This window comes from Microtus oregoni, unplaced genomic scaffold, assembly GCF_018167655.1.
Source record: "Microtus oregoni isolate MIOR12 unplaced genomic scaffold, Mior012 000040F_ref0000088, whole genome shotgun sequence".
NCBI lineage: Eukaryota > Metazoa > Chordata > Mammalia > Rodentia > Cricetidae > Microtus > Microtus oregoni.
Window position 1 is genome coordinate 22,130,420 of NW_024543207.1, and position 27,073 is coordinate 22,157,492.

Consider the following 27,073-nt stretch of genomic DNA (forward strand, 5'->3'; position numbering starts at 1 on the left):
TCCATTCCATGGCCTGCCCCATCCTAGCCTGGCCCTGGGCTAGGTCCCGCTGACCTGGTAGGTTGTTGGTAGTCAGGGATGGGGGTGGGTGGTTGGATGTGTGGGGTAGGAGTCTTCTAGTCACTTAGCACAACTCCAAAGCAACACTGAAGTGACCCATCTGGAAAGGTTCTGTCTCTTGGTGACCCATAAGATTTGTATTGCTATCATCAGGCAGACCATCAAATGCCCTTCCCAGGCCAAATGCCCAACACCTTCCTGCCCAAGCATCACCTATTTAGGTCCCGTTTGTCCTCTGACCCAGCCTTCACCAAGTCCCACTCCGCTACCCTTTCTCATCCTTGTTCTTTGCTCTTCTCATCTTCTGTGGTCCCGGCCCGGCCCTCTCCCTACCTAACCCAACTTTCTTACCCCCCCCCCCATGCCTACCCCAGCCATCTTTTACCCCCTTCCAGATCCACTCACTTCTATCCAGCCAGCCCTGCCCTGACTTCGCCTGTCCCGCCCCTCCCCGCCCCCTCCTCGGCTCCCTCCTGCCCCGCCCCCACCTCGTGCCCCGCCCCTGCCCCGCCCCACTCCCCGAGACCCACGGTCAGCACCGGCAGGCTTCTCATCCAGCAGTCATCGCGGCGCCCAGCGTACCGACGCCAACATGTCCCAGCGCTTCGTGGTGACCCCAGCGCAGAGCGGGATGGGAGACGCGGGACCCAGGACAGAGGGCGGCAGCGGCCAGCCTCTGTGCTTGGATCCCGACCCCGACCCTGACCCCGACCCAGATCCCAATCAGGTGGCCGCGCTGAAAACACAAGAAGTAGATGCGCTGCCCATTCTGCGCTACTGCCGCGAGCCCAGTCGCTATGGTAAGTGCAGCTAAACCTTCCTCCTAGGGGGCCACTGCGGTGCCTGCTGTCCAGGTGTCAGGAGGTGGCCATTGCCTGCTGGCTAAGGAATGGTTGCAGGTCACACCAAGTGTTACAGCGCCGGCCCTGGAATCCGCTGGTGTCCTTTGTCCCACAGTTTAGTCCTGCTAATCCCTGGCCCTGCCTGATGGCCTGTGGACCTTGTCGGTAGTAACATTCTGCAGAGTGGTTCTAAGGGTCAGTGAGATATTGGTAGTTAGTGAAGGACGGCTTCTGGGGCCGGCTTCTGGGACCGCCTTCTGATCACTAACTCTAGACAACCCCCCCACCCCCCATATATATATATTAGTACCTCTGAGAAAAAGAGCTCTCTCCTCTGTCCTAGTGTGGGATTCGAAGGTGCAGGAGAGACAGAGGCAGCCAGCCTTTGGTGAGAGCCGATTGTAACTTGTAACTTCGCTGCTGTGGAAACCCCCTTGGCTAGCTGACCTTTACAATGACTTGTGACCTCTGCCTGCATCTAAGAATCCTAGAACCGTGCAATCTATTGCTGCCCAAACATCTGCAAAGCCACGTTTTCCAAGGAACACGCAACAGAAGCAGGCGCTCACTGTGCGCTCTCCAGATTGTTCTAGAGCCCGACTTTGGGTCAGGGAGTGAAGATGAAACCAGGTCTGGTGCCTGGGTTGGTCTTTGCCCCACCCACCTGGCAGTTAGCTGGCACTTGACAGGCAATCCCTGAGAGACCTTTGCCTTCTGAGTACCAGTCTGCCTTCCTGGATAGGGTCTCCAAAACTGGATTGCTACTGGTCTAAAAACCTGTCCAGTACTCAAATGCCCTACTCCTGTCAGCTCGGGAGGCACCATCACAAATACCCGTGACAGGTGTGTTCATGTTGCACACATGCAGTCTTTTAGAGACTTGGGGGAGGCTATGCTGTGACTTAGAAGAACTTAGAACTGTCACGTTTCTGATGAGTTAACTTTTGTAACAAAATCTGAGCAATTGTTTCCCCGTGTGAACTTGGGCATTACATAGCTGTGTTGTGTGTATGTGCGCATGCATGCATGCATGTGCATGTGTGTGGACGCATATGGGTACACATGCAAGCTACAGATACCTATTCCCTAGATTGGGCATGCTGAGCTGTGTCTTCATCTGTCTCTGTTCTGAGCTCTAGGTCAGGATTTGTATCATACTTTAGTGGGCAGGGTTGCCAGGATGCTTGTCCCACAGGGTAGTGGTTGACTCTCCTTAATCTTAGCATGGCAGCAAGCTTGCAGTGGCTGTCTGCCTACTTGCCAAGGGACTCATTTCTTTTGGGTTTCTTTGTGGAACTCAAGAAGCAAATAGATGATCTTTGGGTCACCAAATACAGTGACAGAGCAGTTATGGTGTCTGTAGGACCTGCTTATAGGGAGCCTGCTTGACCACGAGGGCTAGCCAGGGGGTGTGGGTGGGAGAAAGCAGGACAGCCCCAGCTATTGGGGGTCTCTTGAGTTGCTGAGGCAAGGAGCCCCACTGTAATCTTGGAAAATATCCCCCACCTTTGAGGCAGAGAATCTGCTGATGGATGGTGAAGGACAGGGGTCTATGCCTACCCTTCACCTGGGCTTTCTGGTTCCCCATAGTCTCAAGGAACTCAGGTCTCCAGGACTTAGTCTCACTTCTTGAATAAGAAACTAATACCCGGGCTGGAGAGATGGCTCAGCGGTTAAGAGCATTGCCCGCTCTTCCAAAGGTCCTGAGTTCAATTCCCAGCAACCACATGGTGGCTCACAACCATCTGTAATGAGGTCTGGTGCCCTCTTCTGGCCTTCAGGCATACACACAGAAAGAACATTGTATACATAATAGATAAATATAAAAAAAAAGAAACTAATACCCAGAAATACTGAACACCTACAACACCTTGAGCCAAGAGCATGAGTCAGGCCAACACAATAGTGTCTTCTGTCCCTTGTCCTCAAAGTCCTTCATGCTGGATTATAAACCCCATCAGAGGTCCTCAAAGGCAGGATGCCAGGGGACAAGTGGGGGTCAAGACTTCTCCATGCTCCCCTCCCTCATTTCAGGATGCTGGAGTAGCATAGAGAAAGAGCATGACCCAAAGTCCTTGACGTAGCAGGTGAGGCAGGATTAGGTGGAGCCCACCATGAGACCTCCCAGCCCTGAAATCTCCAACCTCCTCTCCTCTCTTGTAGATGGGGTCTGTGACTTCAGTCTAGAAGGCCCTGAGGGTCAGATGTCCAGGGGTCAGACCCCACTGGTAGTCGGAGATAGGGCTGGGCCAGTCCCTGTTACCCTCATGTGGGTTCTAGGGATTTGGGTCTCAGTGCTGTACTGGGGCCCCACCTGTCTGGCTAACTGAATCTGTCCATGGACAGCTGGCTCCAGTTGTGTGGGGATTTCATGTGGCAGTTCCAGACAACGGTCCCTCCAGTGCTTTCGTGTCTTGCTTCTACTTGGGAACAGAAGACCTATTATTTGGTGTTTCATTAACACAGAGTAAACTAAGTTTGAAAACAAACAAAGATTTTATTGGTCCGACTTGGGCACAGTGCCAGGAGCCGAGCCCTGGGTGGGGTGTTGTCCTGAGTCAACCTTTGGGTACAGATGTGTGGCAAGTACTGAGGATGAACTTTCTAGATCCCCAGGGACGTGAGGTCTCCTGGCTTGCAGCCTCTTTCAGGACCAGCTCCCATAGCTTTCCACTTTGCATTTTCATCATGATACGTGGATGCTGGCCCAGTTGAACCTTTGACCAACACCCTTCATATGAGTATTTTGGTCTCATCTCTTGGGTGGGGTGTGTCTAAAAGTAGATAGCACATGGTCTCCCTTTGCTGTGTGATGGGATGTGAGTGTGATGTTGAATCTCTTATCTGCAGAGCCTGCTCAGTCTATGTCCCATAAGACACAGGTCTCGATACTGAGCCTTTGGACTGTGTTCTATTTGCTTTGATGAAGGTGGTACCCATAGAGGTACAGAAGTTAGGCTGTTGTTTGGTAGGTGTGACCGCCTACTCCATGGCTGTTACTGCATCTTTTGTGAGCACAGGGGCAGAGGGAAGGGTACATGGACCAAGGGGGAAATTACTCAACACGTAAGGCCCATAGGAAAGATCCTGTTTCTATGCCAAGGGCCCAGAGAGAGGTCACTCTCTGCTCTCCAGTTGAAGGAGTTCTGGTTGAGAGTCCTCATGGCAAAGACTTGGTGGAATAGCCCCAAGGTGTTCTCAGAACCATTTACTAATATAAGATGGACAGCTACCCAGAGTGCCCCCAAGACAGAAGGGACAAGGAAAGGAGAAGGTCTCCCGATGGCAAGAAGAGCTATAAGCACAGGGCGTCCCAAAGAGGGCTCCTGGGAGGTTACAATAGCCTACAAGGTCATACGTGGCCTGGAGTACTCTCTGCCCTCCAGATTCCTGTGGTTTCACCCATGTCCAGGACAAAGACCAGTGTTGAGTCCCTGATTGGAGGTTGGCATTATGCTTCCCGTCACTGTTATGGCTGGTAGGATCACATGTCTGCCAAATTTCGATAATTATACTTCAAGGGGTGGTGGTATAGGACTTGGCCACAGAGATTTAGTGAAGCTACCTACAGCTATGCCTGCCCTCAAGACTCAGATCCAAGAGAGCATCCCACTTTCCATGACAATGGTCTCTCCAGTGAGGTGCCCAGGGAGCCCAGGCTGAAGTATCCTGATGTGTACATATATCTACATGTGTGTGGCTGTGAGTCTATGAGTTCCTGTGTGTCTCCTTGTCCCCTGCAGTATCTAATGCTGTGTATCTTTGTGTTGTCTTTGGGTCTCTCTGTACCTCCATGTTATCTGTGTATGAGTCTTATGGTGTGCTATGGTGTATATGTCTACATGTTGACTCTTTGTATGTCAGTGTGCCTGTCTCTGTCTTACCTGTGTGTTTCCATGTTGTCTCTGTGCAGTCTGCATGTGTTTGTGTGTGTGTCTGTGTCATTTGTGTGTATGTCTCTTTGTACATCAGTGCTGTCTTATCTCTGTGCTGTCTCTCTGTTGTTTTCGGTGTCTCGATGTGAGTTGATGTTGCCATGGTATGCCTGTCTCCATGTTACCTGTGTGTTCCTGTGTCTCTGTGTTCACCACATACGTCTCTGTGGACTCAGCTCTGCGGTTTGTTGCTTAGCATACTTTCTGTGGCCTCTGAGGCAGTTTCTATGAGAACACTTCTGAGTTAGGCATGCACAAAGGAGGGCCAGTTCCATGCTGTTTTCACACACTGGGCAATGTCTCTCACTGCAGCCCTAGGTTCTACTTGGGAAAATTGTATCCCAAGCCGTACCTGGATTCCCAGAACAGAAATACTGTTACACTGCCTCTCCTCAGGCTGCTGAGGCTCAAGAGCTAATCCCGGGTGATGGCCAGACTCTGGTGCCTGAAAACCTGCTGCCCGCTGGGCAGACTGTTTGCTTTTTGCTTAAATATTTCATAGGGTGTGGCCCTCCTGGTAATCGGTAAGATGCCGCTAGCTCTCGGCGAGCCGTGCCAGCTCAAGTTCTGTCACTTTGCTGTGAAAGAGGTCTCGATTTGGTGATGGTTAAATCGGCTTAGCAAGAAACGCTCCGTGTACGTCCTGTTCTCTTCTTTGCTACATAATATTTAACTTGGCTTCTTTTTTCCCACTGGAGTAGGCTAGGGTTTGAGACACCACATCTCTTTATGGGAAGAAATTTTCTTTAAATAAAGCAACAGCATCTAAAAGGTAATCAGAACTAGGTCAGGAAGAGCCCGAGTTGGAGGCCTCAGGCTGGGACTGGGTTTCTTGGTACTAGTGCAAACCCCGCAGCAAAGCAGGGGACTTTGACCCGGGGCATTCAAGAAGACAACAGCTCTGGTGTCTCCTGCTCCCGTGGGAGAAACAAACACGTGAAAACATGCATGTCTGGGTGACACCCACCCTCTCCAACCTACTAAAGATGCAAACTCACAGGAGCATTTGTGTTTAAGAGGTCATAAGGCCTTCCCCAACCTGTTGGAGAGATAAACACATGAGTATATCTGTGTCTAAGGTAACCCAGCCTGAGTCAAAGCAGCCCTGGTTGCAGAGGAAGCCACTGGGTGAAATTGATGCTGTTCACATGCAGAAATAGACCTACAGGGATGCAGGTGTGTGTGTGCACACACGTGTGTGTGTGTGTGTGTGTGTGTGTGTGAGAGAGAGAGAGAGAGAGGGAGAGAGAGAGAGAGAGAGAGAGAGAGAGATGCCACTTACTGTATCCATGTATAAGCAGAGAAGACAGTTTCTAAAGCTGTGGGGCCAGGGGAATCTGTTAAATGTGAATGGGTGGGGCACTGGGAAACCATTTACCTGGTAATGGGTTAATACCCAGAATAGAAGGTCCTTCTGTAACTCTGTGGCAACTAAAACACTCAAAAAAAACCAATTAAAAAAAAATGGATGAAGGGGCTGGGGATGTAGCTCAGAGACAGGGCACTTGCCTAGAAAACACCCTAGGTTCTATCGTTAGCACTTTGGGATGGACAAAAGGACTTGACAGCTAGAAAATAGGCTCCTGAAAAGATGTTCAACTGACTGATTAGCAGAAAAATTCAGGTCGAGACCATAGCTAAGGCTGAGGGTGTAGCTCTGGATTATAACACCTGCCCTCTGGCTTCTATCCCAATACCAAAATACAGCCCCAAGCCAAAATAAAATAAAATAAAAAAGGGTCCAACGACAATGAAAAATCACTTTACACTGCTGATGGCTATTTTTTTTTTAAAGTTGAAAATATCAAATAATATCAAGGATGTGGAGAAATCAGAACCTTGTGCTTTGCTGACAGAAATGTCAGTTTTCAGATACAGGCCCTGGAGAAGACAGCATAGAGTTTCTCAAGGGTTTAGATTTGGAGCTTATCAAGGTGGCCTAGAGGGAAAGGCACCTGCCACCAGACGCGACAGCAAGAGTTCAATTCCTGGGACCCACATGGCCACAAGAGGGAACTGACTCCCATCCGTTGTCTTCTGACCATACGAGTGTCATGGCACATGCTCTCCCACTCTTTCACACACACGTATGCCATAAATAAATGTAATAAAAATTTTAATTCAGTTATGTGACAACCAAACAACCGTTGCATTCCTACACGTGCTGGGGTACAATCAGACAGATGGATCTTTGCACACCCACATCCGGAGTGGCTTTTTTCTTAGCCGTAAAGGTGGAGCAGCCCAGTGCCTGTCGGAGGTACTAGTGGTGTGCCGTGAAGTCATGAGAGATGTTGTCTAGTTAGAGCCTCTGCTCTAGGCCAACACAGAACCACTCATGCCAAATACCGTATCATCAGATGGACTCTTACAGGAAGTAGGCAGGTCCCAAATCACTAGTGTGACACTCGGCTGACAGAGAAGTCTCTGCTGCTTTAACCCTTTAAAAAGCAGTAACCTGGGCTAACCAGTCGGGTGTTTCCTGTGGGTCTGTGTCCTGTTTCCTCTTAAAAAACTCACCAGCCAGTGTTGGTGCCTCTAAATAAAAGGCAAGTAGACCCCTGGCTGAGTGCGTTAGAATTTCACCTGTTGACAAGGGAATGTCACCCAGCCTTTATAAAAGGACACAGGGGGACGGAAAGGCAGTGTGCCCAGTGACAGAAGAGGATGCATCTGGATAGTTCTGCTTATACGAAGCTGCTGGATTGTCACGTTAACAGAGACAGAAGGTGGTCCAGAGGTGGTGGGGCTGTTATTTATGGGGGTGGAGTTTCCACTCTGTAAGATGAGATCTGGATTTTACCAGGTGAGACTGTATATACACAGGGTGCACAAGAGGGGCAGTATGCCTAATGCTGCTGAACTTCACAGTATTGATGGAAATAGTAAAGTTTATTATATACATATATATATAGTATTCATTTTTATTTAGGGTTTTGTGTGTGTTGTGTGTGTGTGTGTGTGTGTAGTGTGTGTGTGTGAAGCCACATATATACCAGTGCTTTTGGAAGCCAGAAGAGGATTCTGAGCCCCTGGAGCTGGAGTTACAGACACTTGTGAACTGCATGACGTAGGTACTGGGAATTAAATTTTGGAAAAGCTGTAAGTGCTCTTAACCACTGACCCATCTTTCCAGCCTTAAAATGTGTATTTTATCACACACACACACACACACACACACACACACCAGGAAAGAAGATGCAAACAGGAAATCGAGGTCTGGCAAAACCACATCCTCCTGTTCTCCCTTCCTGGAGGTGAGAGCACTCTCAGGGAGATTGGAGGGTATCAGTCTGATTAAATCAATTTACACTAAGGCAGTTGTTCTCAGAGGAGTCCTTTATCATCTAAATCACTCACAGCAAGACATTCTTTGAACAGTTATTTTTGTCTAGGGATCTTCCTGTTGCAAATTACATTCTATTACCTGTAGCTGTGGTCCGTGTACACACACACACACACACACACACACACACACACACACACACGTGCCCGCACACTCCTGTGTGTACAGGTAGGCAAACTATCTTTGCTATAATGGAAGCCCTACATGGTGCGTCGGAAGTTATTTTCAGCTCAGAAATCCTTTTATTTGCTTTGCGCTTTCCTCCTAATTTTAAAGGCAAATCATTATACCTTAGCGTACCATCCCATGCATGTAGTCTCAGGACTCAGGTTGTGAAGTAGAGGGATTTTCCAGAGTTTGAAGTCAGTGAATCAGACCCTGTCTGATATAAACAATAGAGACAAAAACAGAACAACAATAAAAACCAATTATAAACCCAACCAAACAGAATTTAAGAAAGCAAGTGGCTGGGCATAGTGGTACATGCCTCTAATCTTGTTTGCAAGGAGTAGAGACAGGATGGTAAGGTCCAGCCTGCCTTAGGGTGAAACCACAACAGAAAAGGAAAGAAGGAAAACAAGGCAGCTGATACTGGTGGTGTAACCACTCTTCCTCATGACTTACAGCGAGGCTGAGCCTCAGTTTCTCGTATCCCTCGAAACTGCCATGACTCAGAGTTTCTGCACAGTAGTCTCTGGTACAGGTGAAGCCAGCAGCTTTCCAAAGTAAAGGGGCAAACTCCACTTCCCCAGCAGACTCTCAAATTGCCTGTGGACCCTGTGGCCAGCACAAAGGCCACAGTGTGGACCGCCTGGGATGGGGACTGCTGCTGTAAAGTGGTGAGCCTTCAGCCTTGGGCTCCAGCTTCATCCTGGGAGGTGACGGAGTTGAGATGAAGCTGGTCTCCGCAAGTATTCTTAGTCAGTCACACCTCTGCACACTCTGTTGCATCATCTTTGGTGCTAAGTGATTGAACAAGTTGGTCTGCCTCTGTGATGTGGTGAAATTAGCAAAAGGGAGTGTGAACAGGCCATCTAGGTGCTGACTGTTCTCTCCTCGATTGCTCTGCACACATGGCTGTCTCCTCTGTGATTCTTGGGAGCCCCACCTAGAGGCCTTTGAATCTGCAAGCAAGGACCAGATGATACATGTGCACTCAGTATACCATACAGTGCTGCTGTGTCTGCTCCGTCTGACAGACAGACCCCCTTGCAAAACTAGTGCCCCGTGTGTCGTCTTCAGCACTGTGAGGACGGAGGGTGCCTCTCTCGCCACTCAGAGCCTGTGCTGATCGAGAGTGATGGGCGAGGAAGGGTTGGCTACTCAGAATTTTGTCTATGGGAAGCCAACACTTCTGTGTGTCAGGGCCCCAGTGGTGGGCTGAGGTAGACTCAGGCACGCTCCACTCCTAGTGGATGCTGGAGGTCTCTGGATGCCTTCCTAGAAATTCTACATTTGAATTCTTTCCTGGCTCTGTGCCTCAGCTTGAGAACATGTGAGAAGAGCCTGCACAAGCCAGTGTATAGATCCTCCTTGCCTGGGGGAGAAGTGGGGTGGGTGCAGCTAAGGAAGATGTACAGACTGCCAGACTGCATACAGGCCAGGAACTGGGCATAGGCCCGCTTGGGTCATTCTGAACTGGGATTTTCCTAGTGCTGAGACCTTACTGTAGTGCTGGGTTTGCTGAGGAAAGTCTATAGCAGGCATCCAAAGGTGTGTGCAGAGGTGTCTGGGGCTACCGCACCACCTGGAACTCAGGAGCCAACAAAAAGAGCCCTGGGTGGGAAACAAGACTGGGGGAACCTCAGAAAATTGATGTAAATTCTTAAATGACACATCTTGCCGCGGGTCTTTAAAGCCTTTGCTTCCAAGTAAATGTTCAAAACAGATCCTTTAAGGAGGAAATCAGAACTAAGGGAGGTTGTAAGGCGGCCCTGGTCTGATAGAACTGTGACCTTACCAGAAGAGAGATCCCAGGGGCTCCCAGAGGGAATAAGGAAGATAGAGAGTTTTAGGGCCCTCAGCAAACCAAAGAGAGAGGCCTCAGGGACACCAGCCCTTCTCAGCCTCTCGGGAAAATGCCCTGCAGACGCATGGCTCTCTACCTTGTGTCCCCCATTTAGCTCCTTTTCTACCTTCCCACTGTGGTCCCCTAGGAGATCACACATGGTAGGCTACTTGGCCAGCACTGTAACAGTCTCTCCCAGACCAGGTGTTTGTCATTGCTTACCAGGGAGTCCCCTGAAGCCACCTCTGCCAGGCTCTGCTGCAACCCCTCTGCTGGCCACCTGCGCCCTCCCTGGGGCCCTACGCTCCTCTGATGCCTCCATCTCGTTGCTTGGCAACTACAGCTTTCTTGTCCCTCCAGACTAGATAGCCCAGGGCTGGGACAGCCTATGTTCCTGGGCAAACCAATGCCCCTGGTACTGCTGGGCCTTCATCTCCGTGTTTACAGAACAATGATCCCTAAGGGGACTCAGAAGAAAGCAGTGTAAAGTGAACAGCAAGGACCAGGAGCTTGAAGTTAAAACACTGTCCATCACCTCTTGCTGTTCACCTGTGTCCATGAGGCCTAGGGATTGGGGGGGATCAGGACTCAGGTGCTCCTGGTGTTCAGACAGACTACAACCAGCCTGGAACCTTGAGCTCCTGGTGTTCAGGCAGTCACAACTAACCTGGAACCTTGGAGACTAGATGTTCTCCTTTACCTGACAAAAGCTAGCTAAGGGTTGCACCTACACTGGTGTGGGCAGGAATTACAGGTCCTGTGGGCTTGGATCTCTTCCAGTTTTGGGTACAAGAGAGACCTATGTCTTCCCAGGAACAGTCCTCTATTGCATTGGCTTATACACAGGCGTGCCCAGGACTTGTTCTTTGTACCTCTCCAGCCCAGCACACCTCTGCCGCTCCCACTCCTTGTGAATGTAGCCTGGACTGTGAGATGGTGATCCCCAGCCAGCTGCCACTAAACATAGCTTTTCACAGGGGGCCCCTGAGGATAGGACGGCTCCTGTGGGAAACTCTTTTGTTTTTTTAAATATATTTATTTATTTATTATGTATACGATGTTCTGTCTGTGTGTATGCTCGCATGCCAGAAGAGGGCACCAAACCTCATTACAGATGTTTGTGAGCCACCATGTGGTTGCTGGGAATTGAACTCAGGACCTTTGGAAGAGCAGGCAATGCTCTTAACCGCTTAGCCATCTCTCCAGCCCCTGTGGGAAACTCTTCACAGATGCAGAGATAATGTGCATCCCTGGTCAACATGTGCGGAGTGTTCTGGGCATGAGCAGAGCTCAAAGGGTATAGTCTCAGTCGCACGCCTCCTATGTGCTGTGTGGTTTGAGGATGCTCTGGATGCAGGGATGCAGGCAGGACACAGGCAGACATGTGTTGAACACTCTGGCATATTCTAGTATCTGTGACCACAGTGGTCTTCCTGGACAAGTAGACTCCCCTACAGGGGTAACTTATAATGACAATGTATCCTGGACAAGTAGGCTCCCCAACAGGTGTTACTTACAATGACAATGTATCCTGGACAAGTAGGCTCCCCAACAGGCGTTACTTATAATGACAATGTATCCATGAAAGGTGACAGGGTTGGGCTGTTGAAGTGAAGGATAGCCACTCAGTGGGTCAAGCAAGACTCATGTGGCCACTTACAGGAAATATAACTGAGTCGACTTCTGACAACTAACACTAAGTTCACTCTGATCCTTTCCTTAGGTACGCTTGTTCCCGGGAACCATTGGTCAGCCAGTTGAGGGGACTTGCGTGGCCCTGTTACTGTAGTGTGGTGCCATTCTCAGAAGAAATGATTCTTACTACACTTCCCAAGGCACAGGTGGTAAAGGCTATTTCTTCCTAGTTCAGGTCTCGGGTCAGCTATGCCTTTTGAAGACATACTGAGCCACACGGCATTGACTGAGAGTGTTCCACACTGCTTGGGAACTGCCTTTCCATTCAGGTGCGGTGTGGCCACGGCATCAGTAGCTAGCATTCCCTCCTAGGGAAGCCCGGCCAGGCAAAGGCCAAGGGATACAATCCCCAGAGGTGGGGGTAGCCTGGGGTATAGGACCAGAGGGGCTCCCACAGGGGTCCTGCTGCGGCTCATGTTCTCCTTATGCTTGATGAGCCCCTGAGCCAGCCTGCAGTTCTAGTGGTCAGAGCTAAGAGAGGGTCACCTGTATATGAAGCCATCCAGGTGTGCTCATTAGAAGACGTGGTGTTATCAGGGTAAAGTTCAGGCTGCCAGCTGCTCAAATGCCAGGTCCCAGAGTTGCTGAACATTGGTAGGAAGGAGTCAGATTTAAGAAAGAACAACAGACCTGAGAAGGCAGGGGCTCAGTCTTGGGCAACTCAAAGCCACAAAGGGCTTTTGCAGGAAGGGAAAGAGTTCCGGGGAGACAGCGGGAGGGGAGACTACTGTCTAGTTCTGCTCAGGAGTGCACGCTGGATTTGGACCTCCTGGGGACAGATCTGCCTCTGTCCTTTTAGGCTGTTCCCTTCAAGAATTGAATATTGAACAGGAGGGGGCTTACTGAGGTCATTAGAGGTCCTGGAATCTGAATCTAAAGAAAGTCAGTGTGCTGCAAAAGATCGGGGATAGAAAAGGATAAGGGAGGCATGGCCGCTTTGTAGAAAGTTGCCAGGCACGACTACCCAGAGAGCTGCCTGTCCTGCCGCAAGGTGCCCGTGTGGAGGAGAGGTACCTGTCTGAGAGACATTTCTAGTGTGCTCCTGCTGTGCATACCTGCTGTCCTTGTCTCGTAGGACCATCATGAGCCCCCATCAGTGTTTCTGTCACTGTAGCATCCCCGCTATCCCATTATACTACTGTGCCTGCCTAGCTCAGACCAGAAAGTGCATCTTGTCTCCATAGCGACTAAGCGTTTAAGCCCTGGCCCACTGGGGTAGCGCCCTCGTCCTTTGGGGCTTCATGAAGGCCCTGTATGAGGCGTTCCCAGGAGGGCTAAGCATGGTAACCTAGCACTAGTGGACAGCAGTGTGGACAGAATGGATAACTTGTGGCCCAATTCCTAATTTCTTCTGGACCTAAGCCAGAAATCCAGTGATCAGAGCAGGACAGCCAAAGGGAGTCCTCCAATGTGGAGTCCTCCAATGGCCAGGTCATTTGCTCAGAGGGGAGAAGACGTAGATACCCAGGTGGGTCATTATTTCTATTGGACCACCAAAGCCTCTTGATTCTGCCTCACAGGACACCTTCAATTAGGCAGTCCTAATCAGCCCCCTCTTAAACCTTGCCTAGGGGATGAGGTCGCCAACATTTGCAAATCCAGATTTCCTTGAAGGAAGTGAAGGTAGCCCTCAGGGGAACTCTGGGTGAGTGACCTGTTCCCTTCACACCCCTGCCTGCATTCTGCAGTAATCAGTGACTCCTGCGCTTTGTTTGGTGAGAGCTTAATTTGGAGGCTCAGCTGCGGCTTTAAACCATTTTAGGTAAATGTTTTGCTGGATGGCTGCTTCAGAAGCACCCTGATTTCCTGACGGTGACATCAGGTAACCGTCATGAAACAGGAGTACAGAGCTGCAAAAACACTTGGAATTGGACAAGTAAGCCAAAGCAGACAACAGTGGGGTGCCCAGCAGATGCCAATGTGACAGGGACAGTAGTCCTAGCCTTGTCCTAGCAGAGAGAACCCCATTAACATGCTAACCTCATCCCTGACCTCTAAAACTGCAGTCTTGAGAGGTGGGACCCTGGAGATCAGCTAGTGCTGCGCACAATGCCTGTCTGCGCTCTATGCACTACCATACAGTTCGCGAGCTTCGGGCACAGGGCTGGAGGTTAAAACACACAAACACAGAGACAGAAAGACAGAGACACAGACCTCTAGTCACTAGTAAGAAGCCCATTATTCAATAGCACCACAGAGGCTTATCCAGCAGTCAGATGGGGCAACAGGTGAAAACCTTATCTTCTGATCCTCAAGGCAAGGCAACACGTGCTCACTCGTGAAGCAGAGCTGGTAAACAACTTTGACACAGCTTTCAGTAACTCAAATCAGAAGGAAAGTAAAGATCTCTAGCAGGGAAGAGCAGCTGGAGGCCAGGACTCTAAATGGTCCCAACAAGCTAGGAGAGCCAAGCTGTTGGACCTTCCCCAGGATGGGTGACCTGCTTTGACAATGGCCTCTGTGAGCCAGGAGACTAGCTATCAGCAGACACTTTGTCCTGACCTTCCAGAAGAAATGTCTGTCCTTCATGAGTTACACAGTCTAGGGTCTCGTGCAGCCTAAAGAGGCTAAGGCAGACGGCCAAGGGCTGTGTTTTTCTTGTCAAAGTTTACTGTGGTGGTAATTTTTGGTTGTCAGTTTGGCTGCATCTGGAATTCACTGAAACCGAAGCAGCTGAGTGCACCTGTGGGGGATTTTTCTTGATTAAATCATTTGACGCAGGACGACCTACCCGAAATCATCCACCTTAAATCTGGGCCACACCTGGTGGCAGCCTATATAAGGACGTGGAAGTGTTCATTCTTTGCCTGATTGCCCTCACTCTTGGAAGTTCATTCCTTCACTGGAATTGGAGCCTGTCTCTTTGGGCTACGTCTGGCGTATACTGAAGACAATCTGAGACATCCAATTTTGTGGACTGAGCAGCTACTGGATTCTAGGATTTTCTGTTGGTAGACAGCCATTGTTGAACTAGCTGGACCACTGCCTGTAAGCTACTCTGATTATTCCATAAATAAACGTGTGTGTGTGTGTGTGTGTGTGTGTGAGTGAGAGAGAGAGAGAGAGAGAGAGAGAGAGAGAGAGAGAGAGAGAGCGCGCTGGACCACTGCCTGTAAACTACTCTGATTAATCCATAAATAAACGTGTGTGTGTGTGTGTGTGTGTGTGTGTGAGAGAGAGAGAGAGAGAGACAGAGAGAGAGAGAGAGACAGAGAAAGACAGACAGAGTGCTGGACCACTGCTTGTAAGCTACTCTGATTAATCCATAAATAAACGTGTGTGTGTGTGTGTGTGTGTGTGTGTGTGTGAGAGAGAGAGAGAGAGAGAGAGAGAGAGAGAGAGAGAGTCAGTGTCAGTGTGCAGCTTCACTCTGTGCCGGCTGATCGGTAGCTTGGATGCTCCCCTTTTCTTATCTGAGCAGGGGCTGCTGTGGCGGAAGAGCTAAGGCCAGTGAAGCCCCTGGGGGGCAACTCCTGGTTGTGAGCATGGAGTTCACTACGCTGGAAAGGGGCCCCTTGGCCAGCAGGTTCCCCATGTTCTTGTGTCTTATGTGTAATGATCACTAGTGGCTTTAAACCCAGCTCAGGTAAATGTTCTGCTGGATGGCTGCTTCAGGAGCACCCTGATTTTCTGCTGGTGACATCAGGTAGCTACTGCAACAGGAGCCCAGAGCTGCCAAGCCAATGCGCTTGGGATCAGGCCAATAAACGAGAGGGGGCACAGCTGGGTTCCCCTTTGATCTGCACTGTCCTGCAGCCTCTAGTCCTTGGGAAACAGAGACACCTTCAGTGGAACTCCTCCCCTAGCCACTGCGACTTTGGCAGGGACAGCGATGGGCCTTGGAAAGGTGTCTGAAGCTGGGAGTGGCCTAAGTCTCAGGGGGCCTCCTCCTTCATTTGCCTTGCAAATTCTAAAAAGGAGTTCCTCCCGGAGTTGTCCTGGTTTCCCTGGAGCTCTTGCTGGGTCTCCTTGCACCTGGGAAAGCCAGAGCCCCCCCCCCCCCCCCCCATCTTTCTCCAGTCCTAACCAAGTAGAAAAGGAAATAAAACAGCGGGGTTCCTTCCTCCTGTGTCAGGCTCCAGGGAGTCAATCTGTTCCTCTGCCCAGCAACTGTCCTTACAATTCAGAAGCTGTTGCCCAGGTGCTGAGGCGGGAAGTGGAAAGGGGGGAATCTTCCAGGTAGGGTTTCCATGAGTCACAGGCACAAGCATATGCCACTGTTTCTGGGAGATACTGGAGGATTCTGGGTTTCCATCTCAATGGAAGAGCAGAAAAGTCACTCAAAGGTGGACTTTCAGGTCCACCAAACAAAAGCAGTTTTAGGATTTGTGTGTGGCTTTTATTAACTCCTTAGGTGGCTGAGGCTGGCCTTGAACTTCTGGTCCTCTTACATCCCCCCCCCCCCCCCAGTGCAACACCACACCCAGAGTTGTGTGACCCACGTGGAGAAATAAAACCAAGGCCATAACATCCAGGCCTGTGTGGGAGCTTACACTTTCCTGCTTAGGGGGAAATGCAGAAAGGGCCTCTGCTGCCCTGCTGGCCCTGACCCCAAACCACACAGCTTCACTGCCAGGTGTGACAATGACAGACAGCAGGTGTGGTTAATCACTAGTTTCTAGCAGTGGTAATGTACAGCCTAGAGAGCTGGGCTCTGTGGTGTTCCTGCATGTAATCTCAGCCAGAGTCTTTTATTTCCTTCCTGTTTAATCATGTCCAGAAATTATATCCAGTGGAGTGGAGCTGCAGCCTCCTTCCTGAAACAGTGGGTGGCTCCTGAGATTTCTTGGGTTTATTTGTGTGACTGAAGCCCTGACAACAGCCGCCAATCGTATGCTGGGTAGAATTTGGCTGATGTCAGCTAGGCAACTGGCCCATGCTTTCTCATCCCCTAGGGATCCCAGGAGGAGGATGAAAAGGGCAAAAAAGGTGCCCTTATATCAGGGAAGCAATGAAAAGTATCTCTGGTCACCTTGAGCCTGGAGTCTCAGGTCAGATTTCTCATGGCGCCCTGTGTCATCAGTCTGTGAAGCCCCAGAAAGAAGGGGAGACGTGTCTGTTGCCGGTGCATCCTAGCCTTTGCTCAGAATGTGAGTGAGGCAGCACTCTCTGCTCTCAGGCCAGCCTACAGGGATGGATAAGGAGCCAGCATCAATGGCAGTTGTGACTATGAGAGACTCTCTGAGGGAAGACATAACCGTGCTCCAGGAACAGCACGATCTTACCATGACTTGCAAGGGTGTGGCTGCCTTCCCTGAGAAGTGCTCTGTGTGGTCATCAGGTTTGGCACCTCAGGATCCCACCCAAGACCTGCCAGAGTGGCTGGGGTGTGTGGGCTGTGGGGAGAGTAAAGCAGAGACAGAGCAGGTAATGGGGACTCAGCCATGCACAGAGAAGGAGCAGGTGTGGCAGATGAAGCCACAGAACACTGCCAGGATGGGAAGGCAGCCAGGGTGACTCTGAGGCTCGTGTGTCTGTGAAAGCAGGTGTGCAGTTGTGCCTAGTCTAGGACAAGCCTGAGGGGAGGCGGCGGCAAGGTGGATTCTGCTGCTGTGGGGGAAACCGAGGCTGCTCCAGGTAGATCTTAGTCAGGGGTGTCTGTGCCCCTTTCCAGAGACATTTTATGAGGCTCCATTGTATGACATTTAAATAAGGGTCAAGTCTAAGGGTGTAGTTCTCAAGGGCTGTAGAACCTGTCGTCAGCAGGACTTGGACTCCTCAGGACCACAGCTCAGCCTGCTTCCTTCTTCCAGCACGAGATTCCTGAGAAAATTCCAATTTCTTGGAAGCCCATAGTTTCAGTAGTTTGATAGCCACAGGGAGAGGGGCACAAGTGTCTCAAATATCTTCATTTCCGCCAGGATGGTAAGTGTTGTTACTGGATTCATCTCCAATTTCTCACCACTCGAAAGTCAATATTCAAGAAATATAAGCTGGAAAGGGAAACCAGATTTAATCAAGGAAAATGGAGGGTCTGTGTCAACGCTGTCTGAGGATACTCGGGACCTTCCCTGGGAGGATGCCAGGTGTGGAATTATTGACAACCCACCCACAGCATCACCTCAGCTCAACTAAACCTTTTCAAAGAAGCAGTTTCCCATCAAGATCTGTTCTTCTGGGGTCAGGTCGTGTGTACCCTGTGATTCCCAGGCAAGACCCACTGTGGTTGGGTAGCCTAATGAAGTGAGAACCGGTGTGTGAAGAAGCAAGCCACCTGGGGATGGATTTCCACGTGGCTTCCCAGAAACACAATTTAATCCCCCCATTGTCTTTATAATCATCCCTAGATCCACAAGGAGGGAACTCCCCCGACTCCCATCCTGGGGACAAGATGGTGTTAGATTTCAGCAGTGACTCCTTTAAGGCATCAGGTCTTTGGAATGTGTTGCTTTTAAATCCTCAAGGCTTTAACTCTTTTCTTGTGGTCTTTCTGTGGCCGACTTTCTGCTCATTCCTTTGTGAACAGAGGTCACATTCTCTTGTTCCCATGCTACTGGAGGTGAGAAGTCACAGTGGAAGGGTAGCTCGGTGGAGTAATAAGCACAGTGTGGGGTGTCCGGGTGGAGAGAGAGGAGCTCTTATGCCAGCTTGTTTTATCTTCTCTTGTCTTGATCTTGGATTTCTGATTTTGTTCTGTGCAGGGTTTTTTTTTTCGTCAGTTATCAAACCTGGTGTTTTGAAATCTCTAACTTATCACAGCAAATTATCATTATTCTCTTAGATCTGCACCCCCTTCAGTGAATGTCAGGAGTATATTTTCTTACTTCCTTTGGGATTGAGCAAACAGTATTGTTTGTTTTAATACTAGGTATTGAACCTAGGCATGCACCTAGGGACTTGTTCTATACTGAACTATATTCCTCTCACAGAAGAGCAAGTTTTATAAGCAGGAATCCCATTCTTAGAATGTGGCCCTAGGTTTTCTTGAAGCAGCTGCCCATGACTTGGTCAGAGGGCTCGTAATTAAGGCCATTTGCACCTAGACCTCTGTGCCCTTATGAATTACAGCGCTACCCCTCAGGCATGCCTGTTTCGGACTCTGTTCCACACAGCTCTTGCTGCATTGTGTAGGCAGTGGATTAGATTTACCTTCATGGCCCCATATCTCTTCTGTATTCTGAACTTCCTCAGGACCAGGCCATCTGCCTGAATGCATCCTTTGGTTTTATGGATTTGAAATTGTCTTAATTCTGCCTTCATCTTCAAGGAGACATTTGCTGAGTGGTAATTTAGGTAAAAGACATCCCAGTCTCCTTGGTCCACCCTTCCTTTGGCTACCAAAAATAAGAATTTTGCCACGGCCAGAGATGAGGTTTAAAATGTGTTTGCTTTTGTTCTTTTAAAATTAAGTTCACTTAACTGATATCTAAAAACACAAAGTTAAAGTTTGACAGTGCACGCACGCACGCACAAGTGTGTGTGTGTGTGTGTGTGTGTGTGTGTAGAGAGAGAGAGTGAGAGTTTTAAATCAGGGTGAGCATATCTCCTCAAACATGCACCACCACCCATGTGATAAATCATTCACAGCCTTAGCACAGTAGAACTGCATTACCTGTTAACCAACTAACTGGTGGGAATATTTTCTAACACGAGCTCACTGCCAACGTAAAATAATCCCAGGCAAACCAAATCAGACCAAATGAAAGGATATCTAGGTTAAATTGAACTCCTGTGCTCTTGGGTGGTCCACAGTCCTGAGGGAACTGGAAAGCCTCCAAGAGGACCACAGTTGGGGGGGGGGGGGGGGCTGACCTTTCGGGGGTGTGTGTGTCAAGTTTTGGTGGGCTACCTTGACCCTCCTCAGGGAGGAGTCAGGAGTCAAGGTTCAAGGGGCATAGGGGCAGGGCCTCCCTCGGGATTTACACTAACCTCTACTTGGTGACTGTGATCTCTCTCCCCCCTCCCCTCCTCCTCTCCTGCCTCCCTTTTTCCTCTTTTCCTCTCCTTCTATTAGGGCTATTTGTATTGAACTCAGAGCCTCATGCATCTGGGTAAGTGCTCTGCACACCTCAGCCCTAGCCCTGCCTCTAGAGAGATTTTATTTTTTTGGTCTCTGGATTCATCCCTGTCCTGCTGGTGCACATCTTTGGACTGTGCAGTTTGTCTCATAGAAAAGATCTAGCTTCTAGCTGTGCCTTGTGGGAGCCTGACCTGGTAGAGTGAGTTTAGATTTGTGAGGGCCATGTGATGTTCATGTACTTCAATAGCAATCAAAGCTCATTTTCAAAATGTATTTTTAACTCATGCCCCGAGGAAGTAGAAATTAATGACTTGCATTATTTGCACAAAGAAGTTCACTCCTCATGGCAGACAGTGTGTTTGTCTGACTCTGTCATGGGACATAAGCCAAATATTTAAAGTTTGAATAAGGTGATTAAGCCAAAAGAGTTATCTAAGTCAGCAACTGCTAGGCAAACATATTTCCCCTTTTCTCTTCTTTTAACGAAATAGAAGAAGAGAACTGGGGCGAAGAGGTAGATTTTAGTCTTTAAAGCAAAATTTGAACTTTAAAAATTGAGTAGACGAGAAGTAAATCAGTTTGGCAAGTGTTTACTTCCCTTAGCAATGTTCATGCAGATCCCCCTGGCACACGCAGAAAAGCTCACAGACTGAATATTTCCCAGTCTGTGGGGGAGGGACCACCCATGGTGCCTGTCTTCAGCCCCTGTGGCCTTGCTGAGTGGCTGCCCCTCAGGGTGCAAAACCTGGCTGGGCAGTTTTACTCATTTATCTGGAAGTCCTCCTTCTGGGGTCCTCTGGGTTTTGAGGGGCTGGCATGTATCTGCCCTGAGAGATGTCTGAGCCCCAGGGTAAAAGAGCCTAGGGTAGGATCTATGGCCCCTCCAGTGGGCTGAGGGTCCTGCACTAGCTTCTGCCCTGCTTGCTAAGGTGTCTTTTTGTGCAGCATCATCAACACACCCCAAGAGTCTGTAAAATTGGCCGTCGTTGCCTGCCTCCAACCAAAGAATGACCTTTGTCACAGTCCTGTGTTACCTTATCAGTGCTAGGTTAATAATAGGACAGAGATCGCGGTGGAAGGTAGCCTGCTTGTCTCTGGGCAGTGACATCTGGCTAATTTAAAGGATTATGAGGTATTTTTGTCTGGACAGTGCTGCATGGGTTACACACTATGCTTGGTTTAGGCAGGGCAGGAAAGTCATCCCCTAGCCCTACCGAACAGACTGCGCCAGGCCGTGTCTTGTTTTTCCCAGATAGACTGTATGTGAATATGTGATTCTCTACAGAAACAGTGGACACCTTTAACCACTTTTGTTTGGGGAACTGTTCTTGTTAGACGAGGGGGAACTCGTTTAACAAGAAAACATGATTCACAATAGCTAAGAGGTAGAAAGAACTCCAGAGCCCACGAGGTGAGCAAGGCAGAGTCCATCACGTGGTGGAGTGTTACTGATCTGAAAAGGAAGGACGAGCCTTGAGGACATTGTGCTCAGCGACCCAAGCCAGTCACAAAAGGACAAATGACTCCACCCACACAACGTCTCTAGAGCCAAGGTACTCATAGACCCGAAGAATGGGTAGGGTCAGGGGCGGGGGCTTCTTGGGGACAGATTGCAGTTTGGGAAGAGGAGAAAGTGCGGGAGATGGGCCATGGTGATGCTGTACAGCCATGGAAAATATTTCAGGCCACAGAGCTGTGTCCTATAGCTACGGAGTTAATATTAATGCTGTTTACACTCTTTTTGCAATTAAACAGAATACATTCTTTTAAAAAGGAAAAAGCAAAGCTGTGTGTGGGGATGCATGCCTGTGATCCCTGCACTTAGGAGTCAGAGGCAGGAGGCTGAAGAAAGTTCAGAGGCTAGCCTGGTCTACTTAGTGAGTGCCAGGTCAATGAGCATCAAGACCCTGTTTCAAAATAAGCAAGCAAACAACACCCACCTCCGAAAACTAAGTCCCTCCCCCAAGTCAGGAGAAAGCAGTCAATAACTAGATTAATTTTTTTCTTTTTTATTCATTAGTATATGAGAGTGGTGTGGACCAGGGATAGACCATGGCATGCATGTGGTGGTCAGAGGGCAACTTTGTAGACTTTATTCTTTTCTCCCTTTATTTGGGTCTGGAGTATCAAACTCAGGTAATCAGGCTTGAGTGGGAAGTGCCGTTACCCACTGAGCCGTCTTGCCCACTCGAAGCAGATGCTTTTTTTTTTTTTTTTTTTTTTTTTTTGGTTTTTCCAGACAGGGTTTCTCTGTGGTTTTGGAGCCTGTCCTGGAACTAGCTCTTGTAGACCAGGCTGGTCTCGAACTCACAGAGATCCGCCTGCCTCTGCCTCCCGAGTGCTGGGATTAAAGGCGTGCGCCACCACCGCCCGGCTCGAAGCAGATGTTTTTAACAAGGTGCTAGCAACAGCTAGAGGGACAGTGACCTGCGGCCAGCGTTTTTCATGTGACGCGTGACATCCGACGGCCACAGCTACTCCGCAAGAGGAATTTCCAACTCGGATGGATGTCAGCCAGGATTCTGACACTGAGTGGGTTTGTAAGTCTCACCTCCAACGTCTCTTTGACCTTTAACAGTCCACAAGGAGAGGGACCTGGCTTGGTCAGAGGGTCAGCATGTCTTGATCTTCAGTCAACTGGAAGGAGAATGAGTGAGTTGATGATTCAGCTTGCACAATTCTAGAGCATGCAGGGGTAGAGAAGAGGACCATGGAGGGAGGAGGTGGCCCCCTCTCTACAGCCTGAGACAGAGCCACACCTGTCCTGCTGTGTGAACTCCAGATGCCATCCAGGAGCTGTGACTTGGGAGTGGACTGCTGGACTGAAGAGGTTGGCTTTGGACTTATCCTGACACACATATCTTTTAGGCCACTCACAAGTCCCAAGTCACAGGATGCCAGTGTGAGCATCTATTCTGGGCTGGGATGTGCACCTAACTGCTTTTCCCCAGCAGAACCTCCTGAGCTCCTGAAGGCAGCCCGGGCATGGTACCAATGGGCAGAGACTTCCTGGCCCTTCCATTCATTCCAGGCTTCTAGAACTTGTTTTCTTATCTGCCTCTGCTTATCCATCCTTCTGCTGGGTGTGTGACCTTGAGCAAGTGACTTGGCCACTCTGAGACCCACAAAATAGGCATTATATTATTACTGTGCCTACAGATGTTCATCTTCTCTTCCAGGGTTATTTGGGACTATGCACCCAAAGGGGTTAGGCTGTGTATTAGGGTTCTCTAAAGGAACAGAACTTACAGAATATATATCATATATATGGGATTTATTAGAGGATTTACAGGCTGTGGTCCAGCCAGTCCAACAATTGCTGTCTACCAGTGCAAGGTCCGAGAATTGAGTAGTTGTTCAGTCCGTGAGGCTGGCTGTCTTAGATGGTCTTCAGTATACACTGGAATCCAGAAGAAGTAGGCTCTGATGCCAGTGAACAGACAGGCTTGTCAGCAAAAGCAAGCAGGCAAAAAGAACAAGCTTCCGTCTTCTGTGTCCTTTATATTGGCCGTCAGCAGAATGTATGGCCCACATTAAAGGCGTCTCTTCCCACCTCAAAAGATCCGGATTAAAAGTGGGTCTTCCCACTTCAAATGATTTAATTAGGGAAAAGTCCCTCACAGGTGAACCCAGCTGCTTGGGTTTTAGTGAATTCCAGATGTAGTCAAGTTGACAACCAAAAATAACCACCACAGGCTGAGACGTTGACTCAGTGCTTGCTTTTCTTGCATGGGGACCTGAGTTCACATCCCCATACTTGTGTAAGGGCTGGGCATGGGGCACATGCACCTGTAAATCCAGAACTGGGGGTTGCTGGAGATAGTGGGATCTCTGGGGCAGCCAGTTTAGCTCAAACAACAAGCACTAAAGTCAGTGAGAGATCTTGTCTCAAAAAACAGAGACACCTGAAGTCAGTCTCTATGCATGTGTATATGGAAGCCAGACAAATGAGTCTGTACACACATGCATGTCACACACACACACACGGAAATTAAAGATACTCAAGTGTCCCTGGGGTAAAGTAAAAGACTGTTGTCCTGCTGAGAGGGCAAGCACTAGCCTTGAATTTAGACTTTTTTTCCTACTCAGTGTGGCTGTAGATAGAGGTTGTGAGCTACTGGGTAGACAGGTTTGTGGCTCTTTCTGGCTGTGGTGCAGGCTGGACACCATGGGACCAGATCCATTGGGTGGGACAGATCACTGTCTGGGAATTCTGCTTGTAGAAATCCAGGCCTTGGAGGCAGACACCTTTTTCATGGCCTGGGGACCAGATGAGTTCTTTTATACTGTGTCAGCTCTGTGATTTAACAAACATTTGCTGTCTTGGATGTGTCAGAAATAACCCACGTCTCTCCTCGCCCAGTAAGTGTGGAACTTGCAGTGTAGCAGGCAGTCACTTGGACATGGTGCGGGGCACCGGGTTAGGTGGTTCTGGAATCTGTTACAACATAAAGCAAAGCTTTGGGCTTTGAGATTAGAAACTGGGAGAAAAGTTCGGTACGTTCCAAGGCTAGATCAACTTCCTCTCTCTTACTTAAGAGGACGGTCCAAGCATAGCGAGACCCATTTCTGCAATCTGAATCGAATTCTGCACACTTAGTCCCTGTTCCCACCAGATGGAGTCAAAATATGACCATCTCCTGCCACCTGCTTTGACCCTCAGCAAGGTTGTGGGGGCACCTGTAATGTGTGAGGCGCTGGCTCCAACTTTCAGGACTCTGTGGATACTCGGGCGGAACTCTGTTCAACATTGCCACAGTTTGGCTGTTGTAAACATGGCCCCAGTCTTCCGGTGTCTGTTGTGGTGGCATTTCTGGAGCACTGGCTTTCCTGGCCCCTGATATACAGTGTACCAAAGTGGCAACACATTGCACATGCCTCTGAGAGCCTGGGAACTGGGTTTGCTACAGCAGGGCAGAGTTATCACTTGGCGCCGTCTCTTGCGTGTGCCTACAGGGACTGCCCAGGCAGGGTGTCCTCTGTGGAGCAGCTGCTCAGTCTTGGCCTTTTTCCTATTGTTCCATAGCTACCTATATAGTATCCACATGTGTACAGTGGCTGTCATGTGATGGGCTCCCTTCTACACCCGTGCTGTGGGGGAACAGGAAAGTACAGATTTTCATGGAGGATATTTTTCCAGTTGACCCTGGGTGAAGGGCACAACTGAAGGTCACAAAGGGATTCTGATGGCAAGTCTGTACCAATTGGCAGCTGCTGATAACAAACAACATTGCAAGCTAGGTTTCCTTGTCAGCTTCTGGGGGCCACATATGGGGTCTCCTGCCCAGCCAGGCTCCCATAGCTTGGAGGCATCTGATAAGTGAACTAGATTTGCCAATCCCTACAGCTGAGCAGAGAGTCCCTGAGCTGATAACAGTAATGGGCCCTGCAATCTGAGACAGTGACCAGACAATGACATTGAACAGTCATTTGGAAGACACCCTGTGTATGTCTTTGGTTTAAGTGGAATGGTTTTGTATGAAGAAAGAATAGCATCCAGGAGCTGGTTGACTGAAGCTGATGGACCTTATTAGAGTCCAAGACTGGATGCTTCTGTCCCTAGCTCAGTCCCCACAGAACACTGCTAGGTGGTCCATTCCTGACCATGGCAGGAATAACGTGCCTTGGGGAAGCCCTATAAGGCGCAGGATATGGCCTTGGTCTAACTCAAAGGCAGCCTTCTAAGGAAGGGTTCAGCTTGGGCTGACCCTCAGATGCCAGAGCCTAGCGTTGTGGGTGACAAAGCCTAGTGGCTACAGGAAGATGCTTTCTGCCTATGGTTATGTGCACCGAAGCCCTGGGTTTTTTATAAGACGAGTAGTCACGGATGGGTGATACCATATCATTGGGAGTTGAAAGCAGCAACAGGTCTGCCTGCACTTACACCACTGTGTTGACCTCAGCAATACCTGGCTATCAGTTTCTTGCCCAAATGGCAAATTCCATAAGGAGCATCTTCAATTTTGCCTCTTATTTCTTGGTTTTGTGCTTTAAAAGCACTTCAGGGGGACTGGGGAGATGATCTGATTGCAAGTGTTTTACTGAACCCCAGAACCCACACAGAAATCTGGGTACTTCATACTTGTAATCCCAATGCTCCTGGGGGATGGTGGGTAGAGACAGGTGGCACCCTGGAAGCTCAGTGGCCAGTTAAAATTATGCCATGTGTCAACGTTCCAAACCAGTGACACACCCTCTCGAACAAAAGAGAGAAGGTGCCTAAGGGCCCACAGTGGAGCTTGGCAGGTGCACGGTCACACACACGGGGGAGGGGCACAAAGAAGCGTATGATACACCTCTCAGTGCAGCTCTAGAAATCTTACAGTGTAGTGTCATTGAATATCACGTTCTCAGAGTTTCCCAGCCTTCAGCCTCTGCACATATGGTCCCATGTCAAGAAAAAAAAGTATTTTCCTAGGTTGAGTATTTACCCATCAGACTTTTGTGTCCTGTCTGCAGCAGTTATAAAGCAGAGATACATTTCCTTTTTATAGTCTTTGAAATCAGCAGAACACCCCTTAGAGCTCCCGGAAGGTCTGGTAGCTGGCCCACTGGTTCACTGTGAACCACTTAAAGTTAAAATACTTGGTGCTGCATTGGTCCTGAGACTCTCCACACTGGGCTGATGGAAATCTATCTCTACTTAGTAGGAATGAAAACATCCCCATAGGCTGCTCTGTCCCATTCTGTGGGCTCTTCCTTCTGTGAGTCAGACAAATTCAGCGGATGTCCCCTCGCCCCTTGACCTCCCAACACACGTGAGTGGGTGCCTCCATGCTCCTCCTTGGTTTCACTGGGTGCAATGCTTAGTGCTGTCTGAGTTCTTCAGCTTGTGGGTACAGTGATAGACCTTGATGAGTGACCAGTCAGCCACTGGAGATGGGGCTGAGAGACACGTTTGAAAAATGAACTATAGCTGGGCGTGTCTGCACGTGCGTGTAATCCCAGCACTTGATGTTGGGAGCAGTGAGACCCCAGATCCTGAATTTCTTGTAAACAACTTGTTTTCCCTGATCTGAGTGCCTACAGCTGCTCTGAGCACGAGACCTTCAGGAGTTCCTGATGGCAGGAGAGTGGTTTCTGGTGGGTTTGGCTGGAGCGTGGCTATCTCTATATAATCTGCCCCTGAACACAATAAAGAGAGCATTCCGGGGGCTTTTGGTATCAGTGTTTAAAGGTCTGCGTGTCGGTCTGTCTCTGCGTCTGTGTCTTCAACTTCCAGCCCCT

The 27,073-nt window shown here is 49.4% G+C and overlaps 1 protein-coding gene across 2 annotated transcripts in view; it reads left to right on the plus strand.

Annotated features, from left to right (window-relative positions):
• Window positions 1–638: 638 nt before the first annotated feature.
• Window positions 639–27,073, plus strand: part of Slc12a7 (solute carrier family 12 member 7) — an 83,084-nt gene continuing 56,649 nt past the window's right edge. For both annotated transcript variants that reach the window (XM_041632125.1, XM_041632126.1), the window contains exon 1: window positions 639–860. In XM_041632125.1, the coding sequence (XP_041488059.1) occupies window positions 653–860 (208 nt within the window). In that variant the 5' untranslated portion in view covers window positions 639–652. The remainder of the gene's footprint in view (window positions 861–27,073) is intronic.